General features: G+C 35.5%; 1 protein-coding gene across 27 annotated transcripts in view; it reads left to right on the plus strand.

Moving 5' to 3' along the window:
• Positions 1 to 17,361, plus strand: part of AFDN (afadin, adherens junction formation factor) — a 130,262-nt gene that overhangs the window by 43,416 nt on the left and 69,485 nt on the right. For 19 of the 27 annotated variants that reach the window (XR_014581956.1, XM_083830024.1, XM_083830004.1 and 16 more), the window contains exons 7-12: positions 3,414 to 3,525; positions 3,905 to 4,072; positions 5,803 to 5,847; positions 11,831 to 11,925; positions 12,723 to 12,985; positions 15,611 to 15,680. Coding sequence is in view for 26 of the 27 variants with exons in the window: in XM_083830024.1 (XP_083686150.1) it covers positions 3,414 to 3,525; positions 3,905 to 4,072; positions 5,803 to 5,847; positions 11,831 to 11,925; positions 12,723 to 12,985; positions 15,611 to 15,680 (753 nt within the window). In the remaining variant the exon portion in view is untranslated. The remainder of the gene's footprint in view (positions 1 to 3,413; positions 3,526 to 3,904; positions 4,073 to 5,802; positions 5,848 to 11,830; positions 11,926 to 12,722; positions 12,986 to 15,610; positions 15,681 to 17,361) is intronic. The other 8 variants (XM_083830007.1, XM_083830005.1, XM_083830008.1 and 5 more) reach the window with 2 other exon arrangements.

Raw genomic sequence — 17,361 nt, forward strand, 5'->3', positions numbered from 1 at the left:
CTTGTTCTCCAGTCGTGTGGGAATGTTTAATGTAGAAAATAGTCCAATACTATTGATTTTGAGAGATTAACAAAGTTTTTGCTATGAAGTAAATTGCTTTAACGTAGTTTGTAGGAAAGCACTGCTGGAAAACAGTTTGCCTTTTCTGAGCAGCACATCTTGGTACAGTAAATCTCTATAACGAAATAAGTTCTGTGTTCACATTTTAAATATTTGAGTCGTATTTGTTAGCTAACTGCAAATCTTTCTTAAATACCTCTCAAGTGCAGAAGACCTGACTGTTTTGCTCATCAGAAGTCATTAAGTCATTGTCAAAAATCTATTCAACTATTTTCAGTGACTCTGCTCCTACAATGTTTGGGTTTAAAATACAATAATCCTTCCTGTTTTACTGAAGATGAGTATTTTAAGATAAACTAACTTTAAAATCTAGTTTTTGCCAGATATGTTACGAAGTTGCTTTCATTGCTTGAAATATTTAAAATACCCTAGGTTTAGCCTGACATGTCTTTCAGTGTTGTTTCCTTGGTTGGAAACCAACAACAATGTTGGTAAATAGGTTTCAGGGCAGCTTCACATAACTTCACTGAAGAACCATAGCTGTTCTTTACCTCTCTCAGCGTTTTCCCCCATACACACTCCTTATTTTCTGACAGTTTACAGTGTGGAAGACAGATCTGTCTTGTCTATGTTGATATTTTTTACTTCTTGTTGAGTTAAAAGCAGTGTACAGTATAACTGTAATTTCCTACTGGTTGGGATTTGTAAATATTTTGTTCTCTTTGGGTGGCAAGTGAAGTTCTTCAAAGAAGTCTTAAGCCAGTTGACATTTACTTAACTTTTAAAGTAGATCTTAAATTATATGACAAGACCTTTATACGGCTGCATGAGTACCTGTAATAAAGTTCACTCACTTCTGAAGTTTCAATTGAAACGTGAACACTAAGATTTCTTCCTCTCAGTGCTTAAAATTGCCATTTACATTAAGAGTTGTCAGTTTCCTGTTACTTTCTTTCATATCCCATTTTGCCATGTATCATGCTGCATCTTTATGCCTGGTTCCAAAGTGCTTTTCCATGTAATCAAGTAAACACAGGTTTGTTCCAATATACATTGTGTTTGTTTCAGTTCACTTGGCTTGAGTCCCCTGCGTAGTACAAGGTTCACTGCACATCTCTCAAGATGTCAAATTAATTAGACAGTCTTCCAAGCTACCTGTGTAAGTTCGCTTCATTAGGGCATAAGACTTGAGGCATGCAGCAAAGCAGTAAAACTTTTAAAGTGGAATAGTTTTTATCCGTCTCCAGTTCCTACTGCATTGCAGAAATCAGGGGAGCGTGCGCACCCCATTTACTTTAAACTGCATCTTCTGTTTTTTTGGTATGAAAGCAAATCCCTAGCTGTGAGCCAAGAAATGATCATAATATAAACCTATTCCATGTTTTTCCATTATTCTGAAATATGGGGAATTTGGCCTTGTGTGAGAGAGAGGCAGCATTCACCTAAAACATAAAGACGTCTTCTAAAACTGCTTCATCATGATTGCGAGCCTCCGGCCTGCATAAGCTGAGTTGTCGTGTTTTGTGCCTTTGCTTTGTTCAAGGTTAGGTCACATGCTTTTTTTTTTTCCCTTTCTTTTTTAAGCGGTGTATGTCTGGGCTCATCAGCTCACGTCTCTTGTGAAACAGAAGTAATAGTAAGTGACTGGAAGAACGAAGGGATTAGTGCTTTTGTGGCTCTTCTGTAACTTCACCAGTTGGCCATGGCTGCTGCTAGTTAAGCCAAACACCAGTAGAGGCGTTCATCCATGTTCCAAGGCAAAAGTAACAGCAGGGTCATGTTGTAGTCCTTGTGTTTTTCTTAGTCATATGTCCTCTAATTTCAGTGCATCTGCGTTTACTTTGGGTTGCTCTCTAATCCAGCATTGGTCAGCCCTTCAAAAAGCATGCTTGTAGTATGTAGCTTTTGGTTTTTAACTATTTAAATTCAGTCTTGAGGGCTTTGCAATTTTAAAGTAATTACTTATTGTACAAGGCTTGAAACACAATGTTACTTTAATAGCAATTAAAAATTCTCCTGTAGGTATAATGGATTTTAAAATCTGAAATGTGAAGTAGGAAAGAGTGGTTTGGCAAGATAAGATTCGAGTTCAGATGTGTTTCTGTTTCCCTTTGGTTTTATAAATTTTAATATTTTCCTGAATTTTGTAATATGTTGTCTATTTGAAAATCTAATTAAAGATAATATAATTAGACCTATGTTTAGCCAGGTTTTGCATAGAAGAGGTTTTAGGGAAAGGCCAATGACTCAATTAAATACTTTTGATCTTAAATGTACTTGTTTCCTGCTTGGAAGAAGATGAAAGGAAATTTGAGGTGGATCTGTGGGAACTTAGTTAACACTGCAATGGGTGTGGAGAGGAGGTGACAAGAGTTAGAAGCCTCTTGAGGGCTGCAGCACTGTAGCATGCAGCAGCAAATACTTGCCTTACTCAGAAGGTGTTACTTAGGTCATAGTTCAGAGATTGAAATAATTTTAAGTAGTTTGTTTGGAATAGAGCTGTCTATGAATTTAAATAACATTGTTAGGATCACAAATGAGGTAGTAAAGTGTCTTTTAATTCAGCTTTGAGAAATCTATTTTTAATTTAGAAGCTAGTCATGCACTGTAATAATGGCTGTCACTGGTTTTATGCTTTATCACTGTAGGGAGCAGTAATGCAAATGTGTATGAAATAACAGGTTGTGTCTCCTTTAGAGTCAAAACTAATGAATCAGGGTTTCCCTCTTCCTCTGCCTTGTAAGGATACGGCTATAAAACGTATTAACACTGAGGTTTGTTTCCAAAGCACACTTATTTTTGGTTCTTCCTTGTAACTAGACAGCATAATGCATTTGTCAACTGCTCTAGTCTTGCACTTGTTCTCTGTGTGGACCAGGTGAAGGTTAGGTACAACAGGGTACAGGTAGTATCACAATTTCTAAGGGTTCTTGCATGTTGCTTTAGTGGAATGGCTTTAGCAAAAAGAAAGGCTGATTCCCATGTGTAAGATGATGAAAGAAACTTTAGTTCTGTTTTTTAACTATCCCCTCCATTGATGTTTCACTTTTTTTTCTCTCTCTTGACCATTTAGAAATTATTCTAATTTTGTTACTGGAAGATGGCTTTGTGTAGCTTAAGTGTAACTAGCTTTCCTTTGTTTTTTACATATGTCTGGTGTTCTGGGAAACGTGGTTAACCGCAACAAAAGGCAAGAAAGAGTTAGAAGCAGCCTTGGAAAGCAAAATGCATTCCAAGTTACTTACTTAATTTGCTTTATCTCCTGATACAAGCTGAATAAATAGGAAGGTGTACCCCTGAATAATCCAAGTGTCTAGTAACACCTCTGAAAAATGATAATTGTTCTTTTCTAGGTCATGTTGCCTCCTGGTGCTCAGCACTCTGATGATAAAGGTGCTAAAGAAAGTATTCTAGATGATGATGAGTGTCCACTTCAGATATTCAGGGAGTGGCCTAGTGATAAAGGTATGTCTGAACAGCTTTAAGAGATTTTTGTGTATTGGGTGCTGTAAGCCATGTCTGTGGACCCCTGTAAAGCAGGAAATGGGAACATGTATTTTAGAACTGATTTGTTTTCACATGCTTCTAAGGATTTTATTTATTGACTGTTTTATTCAGTACTGGCTATAGTAGTAAATCTTTAGACAGTTTTACATTTCATCCTAAAGTTGTAAAATTATCTGCTATTAGAGAAGCATTAATCTTTTAAACAGTTTTAACTTCCAAATAACTACATAAATGAACTTCGTAAGCTGAAAGTAATCTTATAGGACACTTTAAAAATGAAAAATGTTTAGATGTGTTCATTGATAGTAAGACTCAAACGATGTTTAATATGTTTTAGGAATACTAGTATTTCAGTTGAAAAGGCGGCCTCCTGATTATGTCCCAAAGAAATCCAAGAAAACAGCTGATGGAAAGCCATTAAAGGGGAAGGACAGAGTTGACGGGTCTGGCTATGGCTCTTGCCTTCCTCCTGAGAAACTACCATACTTGGTAGAATTAAGCCCAGGTAAGAATTCTGCTTATCTGGTAATCTAAATTACAGTATTTTGTAGCCATTTAGACTTTCTGAAAACAAGACTTTCGTTGAAAGCAAAAGTCTGATATTGCCAGTGTAAGTGAATGTCACTTCAGTTCTTCTCATGTCAGTTTCTGAATTTGAAAATCTAGAGGCAGAGCTGCATATTACTGTAATATTGAAGTACTAGTAAAAAAAAGTCTAGAGTAAAAAATATGAAAGGGGGGAAACATTTAACTAAGACTTTGTTTGCATTGTTTCAAACGCATATGAAGTTTTAAGCGTTTCAAAAAATAAACAAACAAAAAAAAAAGTCCTTCAGTCCTCACCTTCCTTTGGATATGAGGGTTTAAAACTTGATAATTAGTAGAACAGTTTAGTACGTTGTCCTGGGATTTAAGATGAGTAAGATTCTGCCTTACTGCTTTCTTGTATCCACCACTTCTTATGGAAGACGAAGTGCACAGAGGCTTTGCTTTCTGAAATTTTTACTTTAAAAAATATGCATATATGTACGATTTTCAAACACTTAGAATCTGTCAGTCCCACTTTTTGTTGTAAATATGTCTTTTTGGAAGGGGAAGAACAGAAAAGCATTGCTTAACTGTGATTTATCTTATGTTCAGAAGTATACTGCAGCATACCTAATAAGTTATATCTGACAGTGCTATACATTAAAAATACATGTTTAGAAGGACAAGCACATGAATGTTTAAATGGAACACGTGCTAAATAAAATTGCCAGCCTATGTGAAATCTTCAAATCGCTAGCAAGTCTGTGCTTTATTTTAGACTTCATTACAACTCTTTTTGCTGCTTTGTAATTACAATTTTATGATCTAGGAACATCTAGAGGAGCTTGTTTATAACACAACAACATTTAAAAACACATACAACTTCTCTTAATTTCTGCTGTCTTCATGTTTAAAGGTTGGACCTGGACTTTTACTTTTTCGTGATTTAGTTACTTGCAGCTCTTTTTTGTATCAGCTCTAACTTGGATACACTCGGGTGTATCCAAACAAGTGATTCACAGCTTTAAGTTTGGCTGCCTACCTTTCAGGAAGCAAGGTTGAAATTGTTTCTGAAAATAAGGTTGCTCTAACCTTTTGTTTGTAGTTCTGATTATAGTCAAATAGTAGGGGGGCTTTTTGTTTTGTTAACAGACAAAACTAGCAGTGCACAGTATTAAATGCAGTTTGTATTGTATTCTAGAGGCTGAAGTTAGATTCACATGTGAATATTGTGTTTTTTAATAATACTTTCTATTGATGTTGTTCTCTGTTCTCTTCATGGTCCTAGTTGCTTTAGTATTAAAACTCTGTGCCTTGGCAGTGGAGCAAGAAATCCATTCACTGAGAAAGGAAAAACAATCTGAAATGACACAGGTGGCAAGGCTATGCACTGAGCCTTTGCACATTGCCTGTGGGACTGACCTATTGTTCACATTTTTCTTCTAACAGCTTGTTGTCGCTCTTCTAAACAATAATAGAAATTGTTTCATCCAGTAGCTTTGTAGTACTGATGTCTTTATATGCTATGCAGTTTCTAAAGTTGAATGAGTTAAATGCACTTCATCCTTTTAAATTGAGTAAGTGTCTGGCTACAGTTTCACCCTTTCCTGTCTTTTCTTTTCCTGCCTTCTTCCGCATGTTCTGCATGGTATCTGTCCTGCTGGTGCTGCCTTCACCTGGGTCATCTGCATGTGTTTCTAACCCCAGGGAGAAGGAATCACTTTGCCTACTACAACTATCACACTTATGAAGGTAACTCTATATTTAATACTTTTCTCGCATTAGTCACTAAAAACATCACTGGCTTTAAATCTTTTGTTTCTTTTTGACAAACGAAAGGCTATCTTGCTTATCTTTTTTCTTTTTTTCCAAGGGACTGCTTCTGTGAGATAGTTACATCTTGTCAGGTGCAATTTAATTATTCTGTTTGTGAACAAATATCAAGTAGATTATTAATGTGCTGCTATCCAAAGAGCTCAGCCTTCCAGTTAAGATTAACAAATTTCATAGAACATTCTACAAACAGTATCGTGGTAAAAGAAATGGTTCTTTGATCCATCTGCTTGCAGAATTCATAGTTAAAAAGTGAATTGGGTAAATGGCATGGAACTGTGCTCTTCAGTGTTTGATATGCTGGTGATGTAATCAGTGACGATTTTTGTTATAGGAAGTGGTGTTTGAACCAATGGAAAATGCCCTCAATTTTCAATTTATTCTGTGGGGTTCCATAGCATCCTTTTGTATCTCTAACGTCTGTTTTGTAGTGTTGTCTAACAGCGTACATCAAAGAAATTTAGCCACACTAGACAGCTGTCTTGTTAAATTTTATCTGTAGCATTTGAAATTTATAAGCTAACCTACAAATCATCACAGATCTTTCATTCTCCTTATAGGTAAGTGTAATGTACAGATATATCCTGTTTTTGCCAAATAGACAAGAATACAAAGCCCCATTCTTCTTGCATTAGGAATCAAGATGGTGAAATTTCTACCAAAATACTATTTCCTTTAATTAGCTTTTTAGCATCAGTTTCATCTTTTTTATTGTAGACTGCTATAAAATATCGTATATCTGTTGATGTTTCTCATCATTTCATGGCTGTGGGGTACAATAATGGGCTTAAAGAACTCTTCTGTCCCTCCTACTCAGTGCTCAACTCTGAATTCAGACTTCTGTTGCATTAAAGTCGTCACTGCAGAGAGAGCAGAAAAGTTTTGGCAGTTTGCTGAACTAATGAACATAGGTTTCTTTGCAGGAACACCTGACCATTAAGTAGAAAGCCCGGCATTTAGTTGTATCTCACTGGAGGGGGAGAGAAAACAATTTATTTTGTCTTATTTTGAAATAAGACAAAAGACACCTTATTTTGAAAAAAAGTTCTTGGTACTTTAGAGTCTCTTTCTTCAGAGCAGTGCATTTCAAGATATTTTTATTTATTATAGAAATAACTCCTGTAGAAATGTGCTCCCATCAAAACACTGGACATCTCTGTTCTTGTAGAAGAACCTGGCAAACTTCAGTTTCATACCCTGTGCTATTGTACTAATTCATTGTGTTTGCTACTGGGAGTATATCCCGTTTTTCTACTTCCTCACAGCTGCTTATATTGCTGGTTGGTTTTATGACTGTTTTATAGGCTGAAGATCAAATTCTGCACAGTACAGCAGAGGATGCACTTCAGTAGCTTGTGTAAATATGGCAGTTGGCAATTGTCTCTTTGTCTTTCAAGTCTTGTAAATTAACCAAGAAACATGTCTGATAGTAACAGAAATAGACTGAAGTGAGCAGCACTTTGAATGCTGCACTTTGAATAGCTGATACTCTCTAAATTATCTGAATATGGCTGCTGATGATTTCAAGGATATTATTAACTGCAGTTGTTCAATTACAGTATTTTAAGGGTGAGAAAAATGACAAAAGCCTCGGACATACATCCTGCCAGCCTAAAATAAAAATTGTAAAGGATTTAAAAAAAATCCCAAACCTCTAAAACATTTTTCTCTCCCTCATCACAAAAAAAAAAAAAAAGCTCTGAACTGTAGAACTGACAGCAATGGGAGATGCTGAGAACATGCAGGTATAACAACTAAGAAAGAAGATTTACAAGAAGTTGGCAAAGCTTGAAAGCCTTGGCCAGAGCAGTTTCCCCAGCCAAACCTTCTTTCTGAGAACAGAACTGCAATAACACTTTTCCACATTACTTTTAGTTGTCTGTCGCATTCCTCTCTGAATCTTCCTTTACCACAGATGTTGACTGTTGGCTCTTTCTGGTAGCAATGCACATCTTGTCTGAAATTCAATAGCGCTCTTTATATCCTGACTTTGGCAAGATACTTTAAATCTGCCAAACCAATCTTTTAAACTTCTTAGAAAGTGCTAAGAGTTTAGATAGTAATTTATGCAGTAAATCTCATACTTTTTAAATGCACTCTTAAACAAAGTTTTAAGTACAATCCCTGTGGAAGTATTTCTGTTCAACTTTGGGCTCGTTTATTTTCTGAGATCTGTTTCATCATTTCAGTTAGTCTGGTTTTAAGCAGTTACTTCTTTTCCTCAGCATTGTCTCAAGCACTGGATTAGCAAAATCAGTTTAAATCATCATCCGTGTAGCGTTCACCTTTTAGTGGTGAATTACTGCACCGTAAAAGCTATATCCATGAAGGGAGACCTGTATTGTACATTTCTGATCAACAGAAAAAGACATCTATGTTAAAAATCACTGAGCTGATGTACTTAACAGTGATTGCTCACTCCCATTCATTACATGTTTTTGTAGCATTGTTTGAGGTGTAGTGTTGAATCTTAACTACTTTGTCTTAGGTAACAAGTTCTCCTTTCCGATTGTGGATTACCTCTTGAAATAAAAGATTTCAACATGATACGCAGATGTGTATGTTTGTGTATCCATACTTCTGTCATGGCTGGGGGGGAACAACTTGTGAGACTTATTTCAAAGGCAAATTGTACCAAGTTAATTTGAAGCTTCGTGTCGTGTTACTAGGAAAGCTTTGTCAGGTGGATAGCTAAGTTTAATGTATGGCTAACTAAGTTTCTTGAATAATTGTCCTCAGCTTTTATTCGTGAGGCAGATGCTCCAATTCAATTTTCTGAGTTTCAAAACAAAAAACCAACCAACCAAGTGAAAACACTAGAATCTGGGAATCTGTCTTCACCTGTTTAGCTCTGCATATGTTGTTAAGTCATGGGTGTCAGAGAATACAGGTCATCCATGCCACATGTTTACTTATGTGTGCATATAAACTGAACAAGTTTGTATGGAATTCATACATTACCTTTATACCTTTTGCTGCTTCTTCTGTATTGTTTATTAATGCCCATCTTTCCTGAAGACTTTGACCTGAAAGTTTGAAAAACTTCTGAATTAAAATAAAATAATTAATTTGTCAGATACAAACTCTAGATGTATGTTTCCATTATCTTTTTAGCTCAAAAAAGTTACCTCCGAATTCTGGACCTTAAGACATATGACTGAGATAATGTCTCCTTTCTGAACCAGCAGAAGTCTTGTAGTTTGTCCCTCAAAGGCTAAGAAAAGCTTACTTGGACTTTGATGGCTGGGGAGCATGGACATTCCTGCGGATATAGCAGAAGCTGTTGCCTGCTGTAATACCTTTCAAACATTTAGATGAGCTTCTAGCTGTTAAAAATCAGGAAATACAAGGCTTTACGCTGTTGTATAATACAGTCTTCCTACCTGCATCTTTCCCCTCTCCCAGAGCAAAATGGCACTTTCTTAAAGACCTTTTATACTTTGTGTAACTAGTGGTAATGCTCTTCAAGATAACCTTTTACTGTAGAAATTGTTTTACTGATGGATGGTTACTTATGTGCTCCAGAAAGCTTTCAGTAACTCCTAGATTTTTTTTCTCATCGTCCTGGGAAAAAAGAAAATGTTTGTATCTAGTGCTGTAGTTTCTAAAGTAAGGTGGTTTGTTTCATTTTCCTTTTGGAGTGGATGCTCCAGAGAAACAAGTCTTAATTTGCCTCAGCAGAAACATTGTGGTACTACGATGTATTTCATATGCAAAAACAAACATGCAACATGCATCTGTATTGAGGCTATATGGTGGTGTGAAATAAACATTTGTTAGAATGAATTTGGTATTGATTGATTATTCACAAGTGCTAAACTCTGGGATGAGATCCAGAAGTTATCTCAAATGAACACTGCCTTACATAACACTTGTCATGCTTTTAACAATATTTCAGAAATCTGTAGGAATACTTTAGAACTTACTGTTTTTTAAGATGCCAAAAATGAAATAATAAGAGGTGGGGGGAGAAGTATGTTTAGCTTAGGAGTCAAACCACTACTGTAAAGCCTGGCCTCTAATTGGTATATAAAGGGTTTACAAGAAAGTGTCATAAGAAATTAAGAACAAAATCCCTAGGTAACTAGCCCTGAATTTTGTGGCACTGACTTTGAAATTCTGGTATTTTTGCCTGTAGGATAAATGTCTTTTGATTCCAAACTGAATTTTCTATCTTCTGGGTGTCATTTCAGTTAAACTAGAATGCAGGAAGAAGGAGGAAATGTTTTGGATTATAAATAAATGAATGAAAGAGCCATTCTAGGCCTTGACATGTGAGTTTTGAAGAGAGAAACTAACAAGAGAATTGGGATTAAGTGGCCAAATACATTCAGTAACATATTGCATGTCTGCATTTGGTGATGTTGAAGGTGTAGGTATATAATTTCTGCGTAGCATTGTGAAGTATTTAAAAACCGTACACAATTGCTGCAGATACTGTTAGCATTACCACGTTTAGCGTACGGTGTTACTAGCTGTATGTTTCTAGAATCAAATACTGAGATTACTAATCTGTGGACTATCTCTGCCTGATGTCTTGATGGCCCATTAACATCACAACACCCACAGAAGAAGGTTATTGTTAGGAACACCCATTACACTTCTTCCTGTATTATAATTTAAAATCCTGTTGGTGATTCTGTCCCCCTCCTTTCGCTTTGTTCTGTTTTTTTATCCCGTTGCCTTTGTATATTCTACTTGTGATCAATGTAAAGTTCTTAACTGTTAATTCTTCTCTGTGCTGTTGACTCTTAATCCATTTAAACAGTTTTCATTGAAGGATGGATCAAGTGCTTCATAAATTAAGTGAAAACTTTTGATTAAATGCCATACATTCTGACTTTAGTAAAGAGGTCCTGGTAGTAACGCTGGGAGTTAAAAAACAGATTTACAGAGGTTCTCTTTATGTTGACTTTCATTTAAAATTTGAAGTTGACTAGTATTCTACTGAAGACAGTATCATTATGTGGCTTTAGTAATACTCTCTAATACTTTTTTGGGGATGACTTTAAACCATTGCTCTTGTCCATAGCTAAGACAGTCTTTGCCTTGCAGCCTCCCTTTTTTTGCATCTTCCCTTTGGAGGAAAAATTTGGATGGAAGTGAGAAGTGACAGTATTAGTTTAGTGTCTGAAGTATTTTCTGGGAAGTGGGGAGGATTTTACATACATGCCAAAACCCATCTGTTTGAGCCTATGAAGATAACAGCTAAATCCTATGCTGCATCCTGTGTATATTGCTATATTTTATTTGGAGAATGTGTATTTCTGGGGAGAGGAGGAAGGTGAACTTTGACCACATTTTTGTGAGATGAAAATGTTGATCAGTGGGATTCTGAAGATAAGGCCAAGGGTGCTACAGTCTTGTATATCAAGACTAAAGCTCTGTCATAGGTAACTTTCTTATTTATTTACAATTCTAATTTTATATCATCCTACTTCAGTATCTGTTGAATAGGAAACAGTTTGGCATGTCAGTCACATGACGGTGGATGTTGCTGATACGTGCTTTTAGTGAAATCTATAAATACTGTTATTACAGAATTCAACATACCTTATTTTCAAAATCGTTTAAAACAGTATTTGAAAACAAAATCTTAAGAGGTTAACAAAAATTGCATTGCTTAAACTACCAAGGAAATAGTTTTTCAAGGTATATTCAGAATAGTACTTCCTGATTACTCTGTTCTTTGCACTTACAGATAACAGCCCTCTGTTGCCCGGGCTCTGTTTACTTTCCATGTTTTTAAACTATGATGAACTACTTTGAACAACCCAATAAATCTTGAATGAATGTCATTCTTTTTGAATTTTTTGGTGCATATTTCTACTCTTCAGTAAGACAATATTATTACTCATTTGAGCTTTAATAACTTGCAAAATATTTGTTGTTTGCTCTACAGATGGTTCTGACTCCAGAGATAAACCAAAGCTTTATCGTCTACAATTAAGTGTCACTGCAGTTGGAACTGAAAAGTTTGATGAGAATTCCATTCAGGTATGGAGAAAAAGCAGACTCAAATGACAACTGATCTGACCTTCAGTCAATTCTGTGTAACTGTGGAAATAAGTTAAATATGCTGTGAACTTTGAATCATGTAGTTTTTTTGTTTTTGTTTTTTAACATTGATCAGGCTTTACTATAAGGTTCATATTAATGAAGAGCAGATCAAGTTACCCTTCAAGGGTTGGAGGGCAGATTATAGTTCCAGGTTCATGTTAATGGTCATAACTCTGTTGTATTTTATATCCTCTGGCTTGCTTGAGGAGGAAAATAAGGTTTCCATTATTTTAAATGGAATGTTTTTTTAATCACTGGATCAAATAGTACCAGTACTATTAGTATTATCCTAACTGCTTAATGGCTTTCAAGTCCTAGTCTGTCAATCCCTTTGAGTGAGGTAGGATTTACTAAATGTATGAAGCAAGCATAGTTATATGAAGTTGATGCCAGGGGGTCTGTTATAGCACCCTGCGTCCACATCAGTGTGGCTAGTTGACTTCTAAGTACTTACATCATGAGATTTTATGCTGAAATAGAAAATGAAGAAAAACATAGTTCTAAACAGCATATGGATAAAAAGGTGAAAAACTTCTTCCATTAAAGGATTCTTGCTGCACATTTTAGTTAAATGAAACTTGACTGATTTTTAGTACCAAATGTTCATGTTGAATTCATATGCAAGTGGAATTCTGTTACTAGTCTGCAAATAGATTAAGCTGCAGCTTAATCTTGTTTTAATTTCTGCTGCAGTTTAATTTAATTTATTCCGTGTTAATTGTTTCTGTTTCCAGTTATTTGGTCCAGGAATTCAGCCTCATCATTGTGACCTCACTAATATGGATGGAGTTGTTACTGTAACCCCAAGAAACATTGATGCTGAAACATATGTGGAAGGTCAGCGTATTTCAGAAACCACTATGCTGCAAAGTGGAATGAAGGTTCAGTTTGGGTCATCTCATGTATTTAAGTTTGTGGATCCCACTCAGGACCATATTATTCCTAAAAGACCTATTGATGCAAGTCTTATGGTCAAAGGTCCAAGACACAAAACTGGGTGAGTACAACAACTTATTTTCTTCCATCTAAGGTGAAGGGGAGAGCTTTGGAAAAATAGAGAATGACAGCATTATAAATGGCCTATGATTACAGCATGATTTTAAATGCGTTCCTAGTAGCTGCTTTTAAGTATTAAATATATAATAACTATTTTAATACTTGAGCTCCACCTTGTGAATTTCTTTAGAATTAGCAAGTGTCTGCTTCATTATGAAGTATTCAGATAAGTTTTCCTGAAGCTCACTTTTCTGTTAAAAACAATTGAACGCGTTGTGTTAATGTATTTCAAAGCAATTCATCCAATCTCCAGGAAAAGTAAAGAGTGTGCTGATTTTAGAAAACTGTTTTTAATTTTTTCTTAGAAGTTAATTTTTAAAACTCCAACCGTTTCTATAGCACGATTACTTGTCTTCTAGTTTCTGTGTTGCAAGGACTAACAGTCCAGAAGTCCATGCTATTGCTTCTCTGTATATACATCTCTTTAACAGATGCATAATGAAAATATTGATTATGGTTTCAGTGACTTATAGCGGCTCAGGTATTCTATTCAGTGGCTATAGAAATGCTTAGAAGAAACAATCTTAAAATCAGACTGGATGGCATGAAATAAAATATATCATATCGTCCATCCTATCAGGGTCCAAATAAAGCTATCATAGTACATAGTAGATTAGAAAAGGAAAAAAAATGGTTTGGAGGAGAATGAAAGTCTCTTCTGGTTAATCTGCTGAATTAACATAGATGTCCATTTTAAATATTTTTTCTTCAATTTATTTTAATGTGGAATTTTATCATACGCTTCCTTTAAAAAACACTGGAGAATTTTAGAGAAGGTGTTTTTCCTGTTCTTCATTATGAGTAAAAGACAGCTCATTCATTCAAGTCATCCATAGGCTATAATTTTTCTTGTGTCAAAGAAAATTACTGTGAGTTTTTGGAAGTTAATACCTCTACTTAAACAGTGTAGAATGTACCAAGCATGCAAAGAGGCACTTGCCATTTGGAAATAACTTGCATTTTTTTTAAAAGCCGGAGGCTGGCATGTCCAGTGATTTGCTTCCTCCTTGCAACAGGAAGAAAGCCCTTTGCCTCAGCCATACTAAAACTTGACTAATGACAGGTGAAAAAGTCCGTCTAGATCTTCAATCAAACTTCGTGTGAAAGTTCTAACACCTCTTTAGCTACAAAATGAAGGAAGCTTTATGCAAACAGTCAAAAAGTGACAGAACTTGGAGAGGGTGACTTTTGGCTGATAAGCTTTAAAATTGCAAGGCAGTATTTTGGACTATTGCAGTCTTTAAAAATTCACAAGTTGATGGTCTTCCACTGAGAGCGTCTACTCCTTTTTCGTCTCTCTGAACCCCTGACTACTTGCTCAGTCCTGGTAATGAGTAAGACGCTTATTTTTAATTACTGGATTTGTTGTCCAATTTGAATGAAATAGGTATAAATACACAGTTCCATTCTCGGTCTCAGCAGCGCTAGGCTTTTTGTTACAGGTTCTGGAAACCTAGAGTGGTAGGTTGAAATTCACTGTGCAGGAACTCCTTTATTTCTCTTCAGGGTGTCTGTAGACTTGCTTTCTGGTACCTAAAGTCAGAGGGTTAATGATCTGTAAAGGGGACTTCTGTGTTACCAGAAGTTTGGTTATCACTGATTTCGTGGCTCTGCTTCCATCCAAGAAATTCTGTGACTTGTGATTACTTGTCCATACACGTTTGGGTACTTCTGAACATGAACTGCTTATCTGTAACAGGATGTCTTACATGTGTGCAAGGTTGTATTACACTGGATGTCCCATCCCTGAGCCTCACCCTCTCACTTTTATTTAGCTTTATCCCCTTGTTTTCTGTTCAGCTTACTAATGGCTGTAGGCCACTAATATTCTTGGGTTTTATGCTAATTTCTTGCCCAAGACAGATGAAATATAGGATGTCATAGAACAACCCCCTGAAAATCCATGTGCAAATTTTAGTTGCGTTTGTGAACTAAATCTCAGATCAGGGCTGGATGTAAGAGCTGTCTGCAGGCAGGCTTCCAGCCATTTAACTGTCGTATGATGCTTCTAAAATCTTCAGTTCAGTCTACATCTAGCCTGCAGATCAATAAACAGTTCCTTTTAGAGGTTCTTATAATCAATTGCAAAGCACTGTACTACTGCAGAGCTTTGCCTGGACAGTAAAATCTCTGGCGGAGGGGTATTGCAGCTTGAACAATCAAGTTTTAAAATATTCATTCTTTAGAATAAACAGATAATAAAATGCACTACTGTGATTTATAAATGATTTACAGTAACACAGTTGTTGTACATTTAATGTTGAAAACATGAACAAAACCAGTGTCTACTACAGTGGATATAATACACTAAAAATACTTAAGTGATTTTGGTATTTTCTCACTTGATTAGTAAAAGATGTAACTAAGAATTTGTTTTGCCAAAGATGATAATTTCTTGTCGTGTTCTTACATAGAGAATTGATACAGTGTGTTAAAAGGTGCTATTAATAGGTATCGTGGTATATCCCGCTGAGTTTTTATTTACTAATTTTAGCTGCTCTGTCCCTTGTTTGTTAAATGTTTACCTATATAATTTCTAAAGAGTACTTCAAATGTTGTCTTCTAGAGCTGTTCAGGAAACCACATTTGATCTAGAGGGAGATGTTCACAGTGGAACAGCATTACCAGTAAGCAAGGTATTATATTATATTATAAATTACCAGCTCCTACCAATAATGTAATTTTGAGCTAGTATGTTCTTTATTATTTATTGCTAAAGTGCTTCCAGTTCATTGTTCTCCCTACCCCATTTACTGTTTATATGGGATTAGGTATGATGTGTATTTATTATTTTTATGTATTTATTTTTATATTCATTATGTACTTTTTCTTCACCACAAGCATATTCTGTTTAAATTCAAATTGGCATTTGGTACACTTTCTGTGTCAAGAGTAATAACTTTCCTTTTTTAAGAAAGGAAAACTGCTCAAGTCTGGAATAAAGTGCTAGGAGAAATGGATTAATCAGAGTCTAATTACATGTGAATAGAGGTTCATATTAGAAATGTTATATGAATAGCTCATATGTAACCTATGACTAGCATCTGTTATAGGGCATATATAAAATACGAAAGGGTGTTCAATTTTAATCTTAGCTGGTCTTTTAAAATTTAATGGATGTGACTGTTGACTTCAATAGAGCTCCTGTACCCATATTGGAAAAACAAACTGTCTCTGCAATCATAGTTGTGAACATTTTATGAGGTGATGATCTCTTCTTGCCTTTTCTGCTGTCTGTCAATAGATTCTGTGCCAAAGTTGCATTTTTCCAAGAGTAAACAAACTGAGTAAAATGACACAACAGTTAATGCCTTGCTCTGATCACATGCCTCAGATGAAATGAACGAATGAATTATTTCAGCACTTTGTAATGTAGCAGTCCTCCCAGAAATGCATTTTTTGTTTCATTACTACTATTAACAAATTGAAATACTTGTAAAGAAACTTCATGATGTCGCAATATATGTATTAGTAATGCTCTGATAGCTTTTAAATATACTTATCTTCAATTTTTTTTTCTTGCCACAGACTTCTGATTCAGTTTTTCTCATATCTTTGTATCTTTTTGTGATAATGCTTTCTTGCATCTTGGATGCATTTTTTAACTCTGATAAGAACTTGAGTGACATTTTGAAGAAAGGAAGGAAAAAAAACCTGAAATATTTTAATATCTCAAAATTGCTTAGAATTGGAGTTTGACATTATAACATCAAATAGTGCACCTCATTCTTTTCAAATTCACTATAAAAATACTTCAGTGAACCTAGGGAAGATTGGACAGCTTTTTTTTTTGAGCTGTACAGTTGGAGAATCTTGTTAAATCACTGGTGCATCAATAGTTTTCTAACAATTGCTCTTAGGAGTTTGCTGTTTGGAAAAGGGATTAACAGTCGCCTTCTTTACAGTTTGCTGAGATCTAATGATGAACAGTGATTGATAGTTTGGCATGTCAGTACTGGAAATAAATATTTTTTTTGAATTCTCACAGTTTTTGATAGGTTTACTTGTGTTGAAGCAAGTTACTTAGTCCTAGAAATTTCTTAGAAAATGTGGAAGCACTTCATACTTTACTCATGTTTTGTTTTCAACTGTTTTATAGTGGGGGAAAAAAAGAAATTCTGCTGCTTAGAGCAGCATGTTTCTTCCTCTTCATGGTAGAATTTGACATGTAATTAGAAAGCAGAAATCAAAAGCTTGCTGAACGCTGAAGAAGAAAATCTTGTGCATAAAAATTTGCTTGGTTTGAGTTGTCCCTTATCCTGGAAGATTATGTATTGTCTCGGTGAGCAGGCCTTTTTTGTAAGGAAAGGATAAATT

The sequence above is a fragment of the Anser anser genome (assembly GCF_964211835.1).
Source record: "Anser anser genome assembly, chromosome: 3".
Lineage (NCBI taxonomy): Eukaryota > Metazoa > Chordata > Aves > Anseriformes > Anatidae > Anser > Anser anser.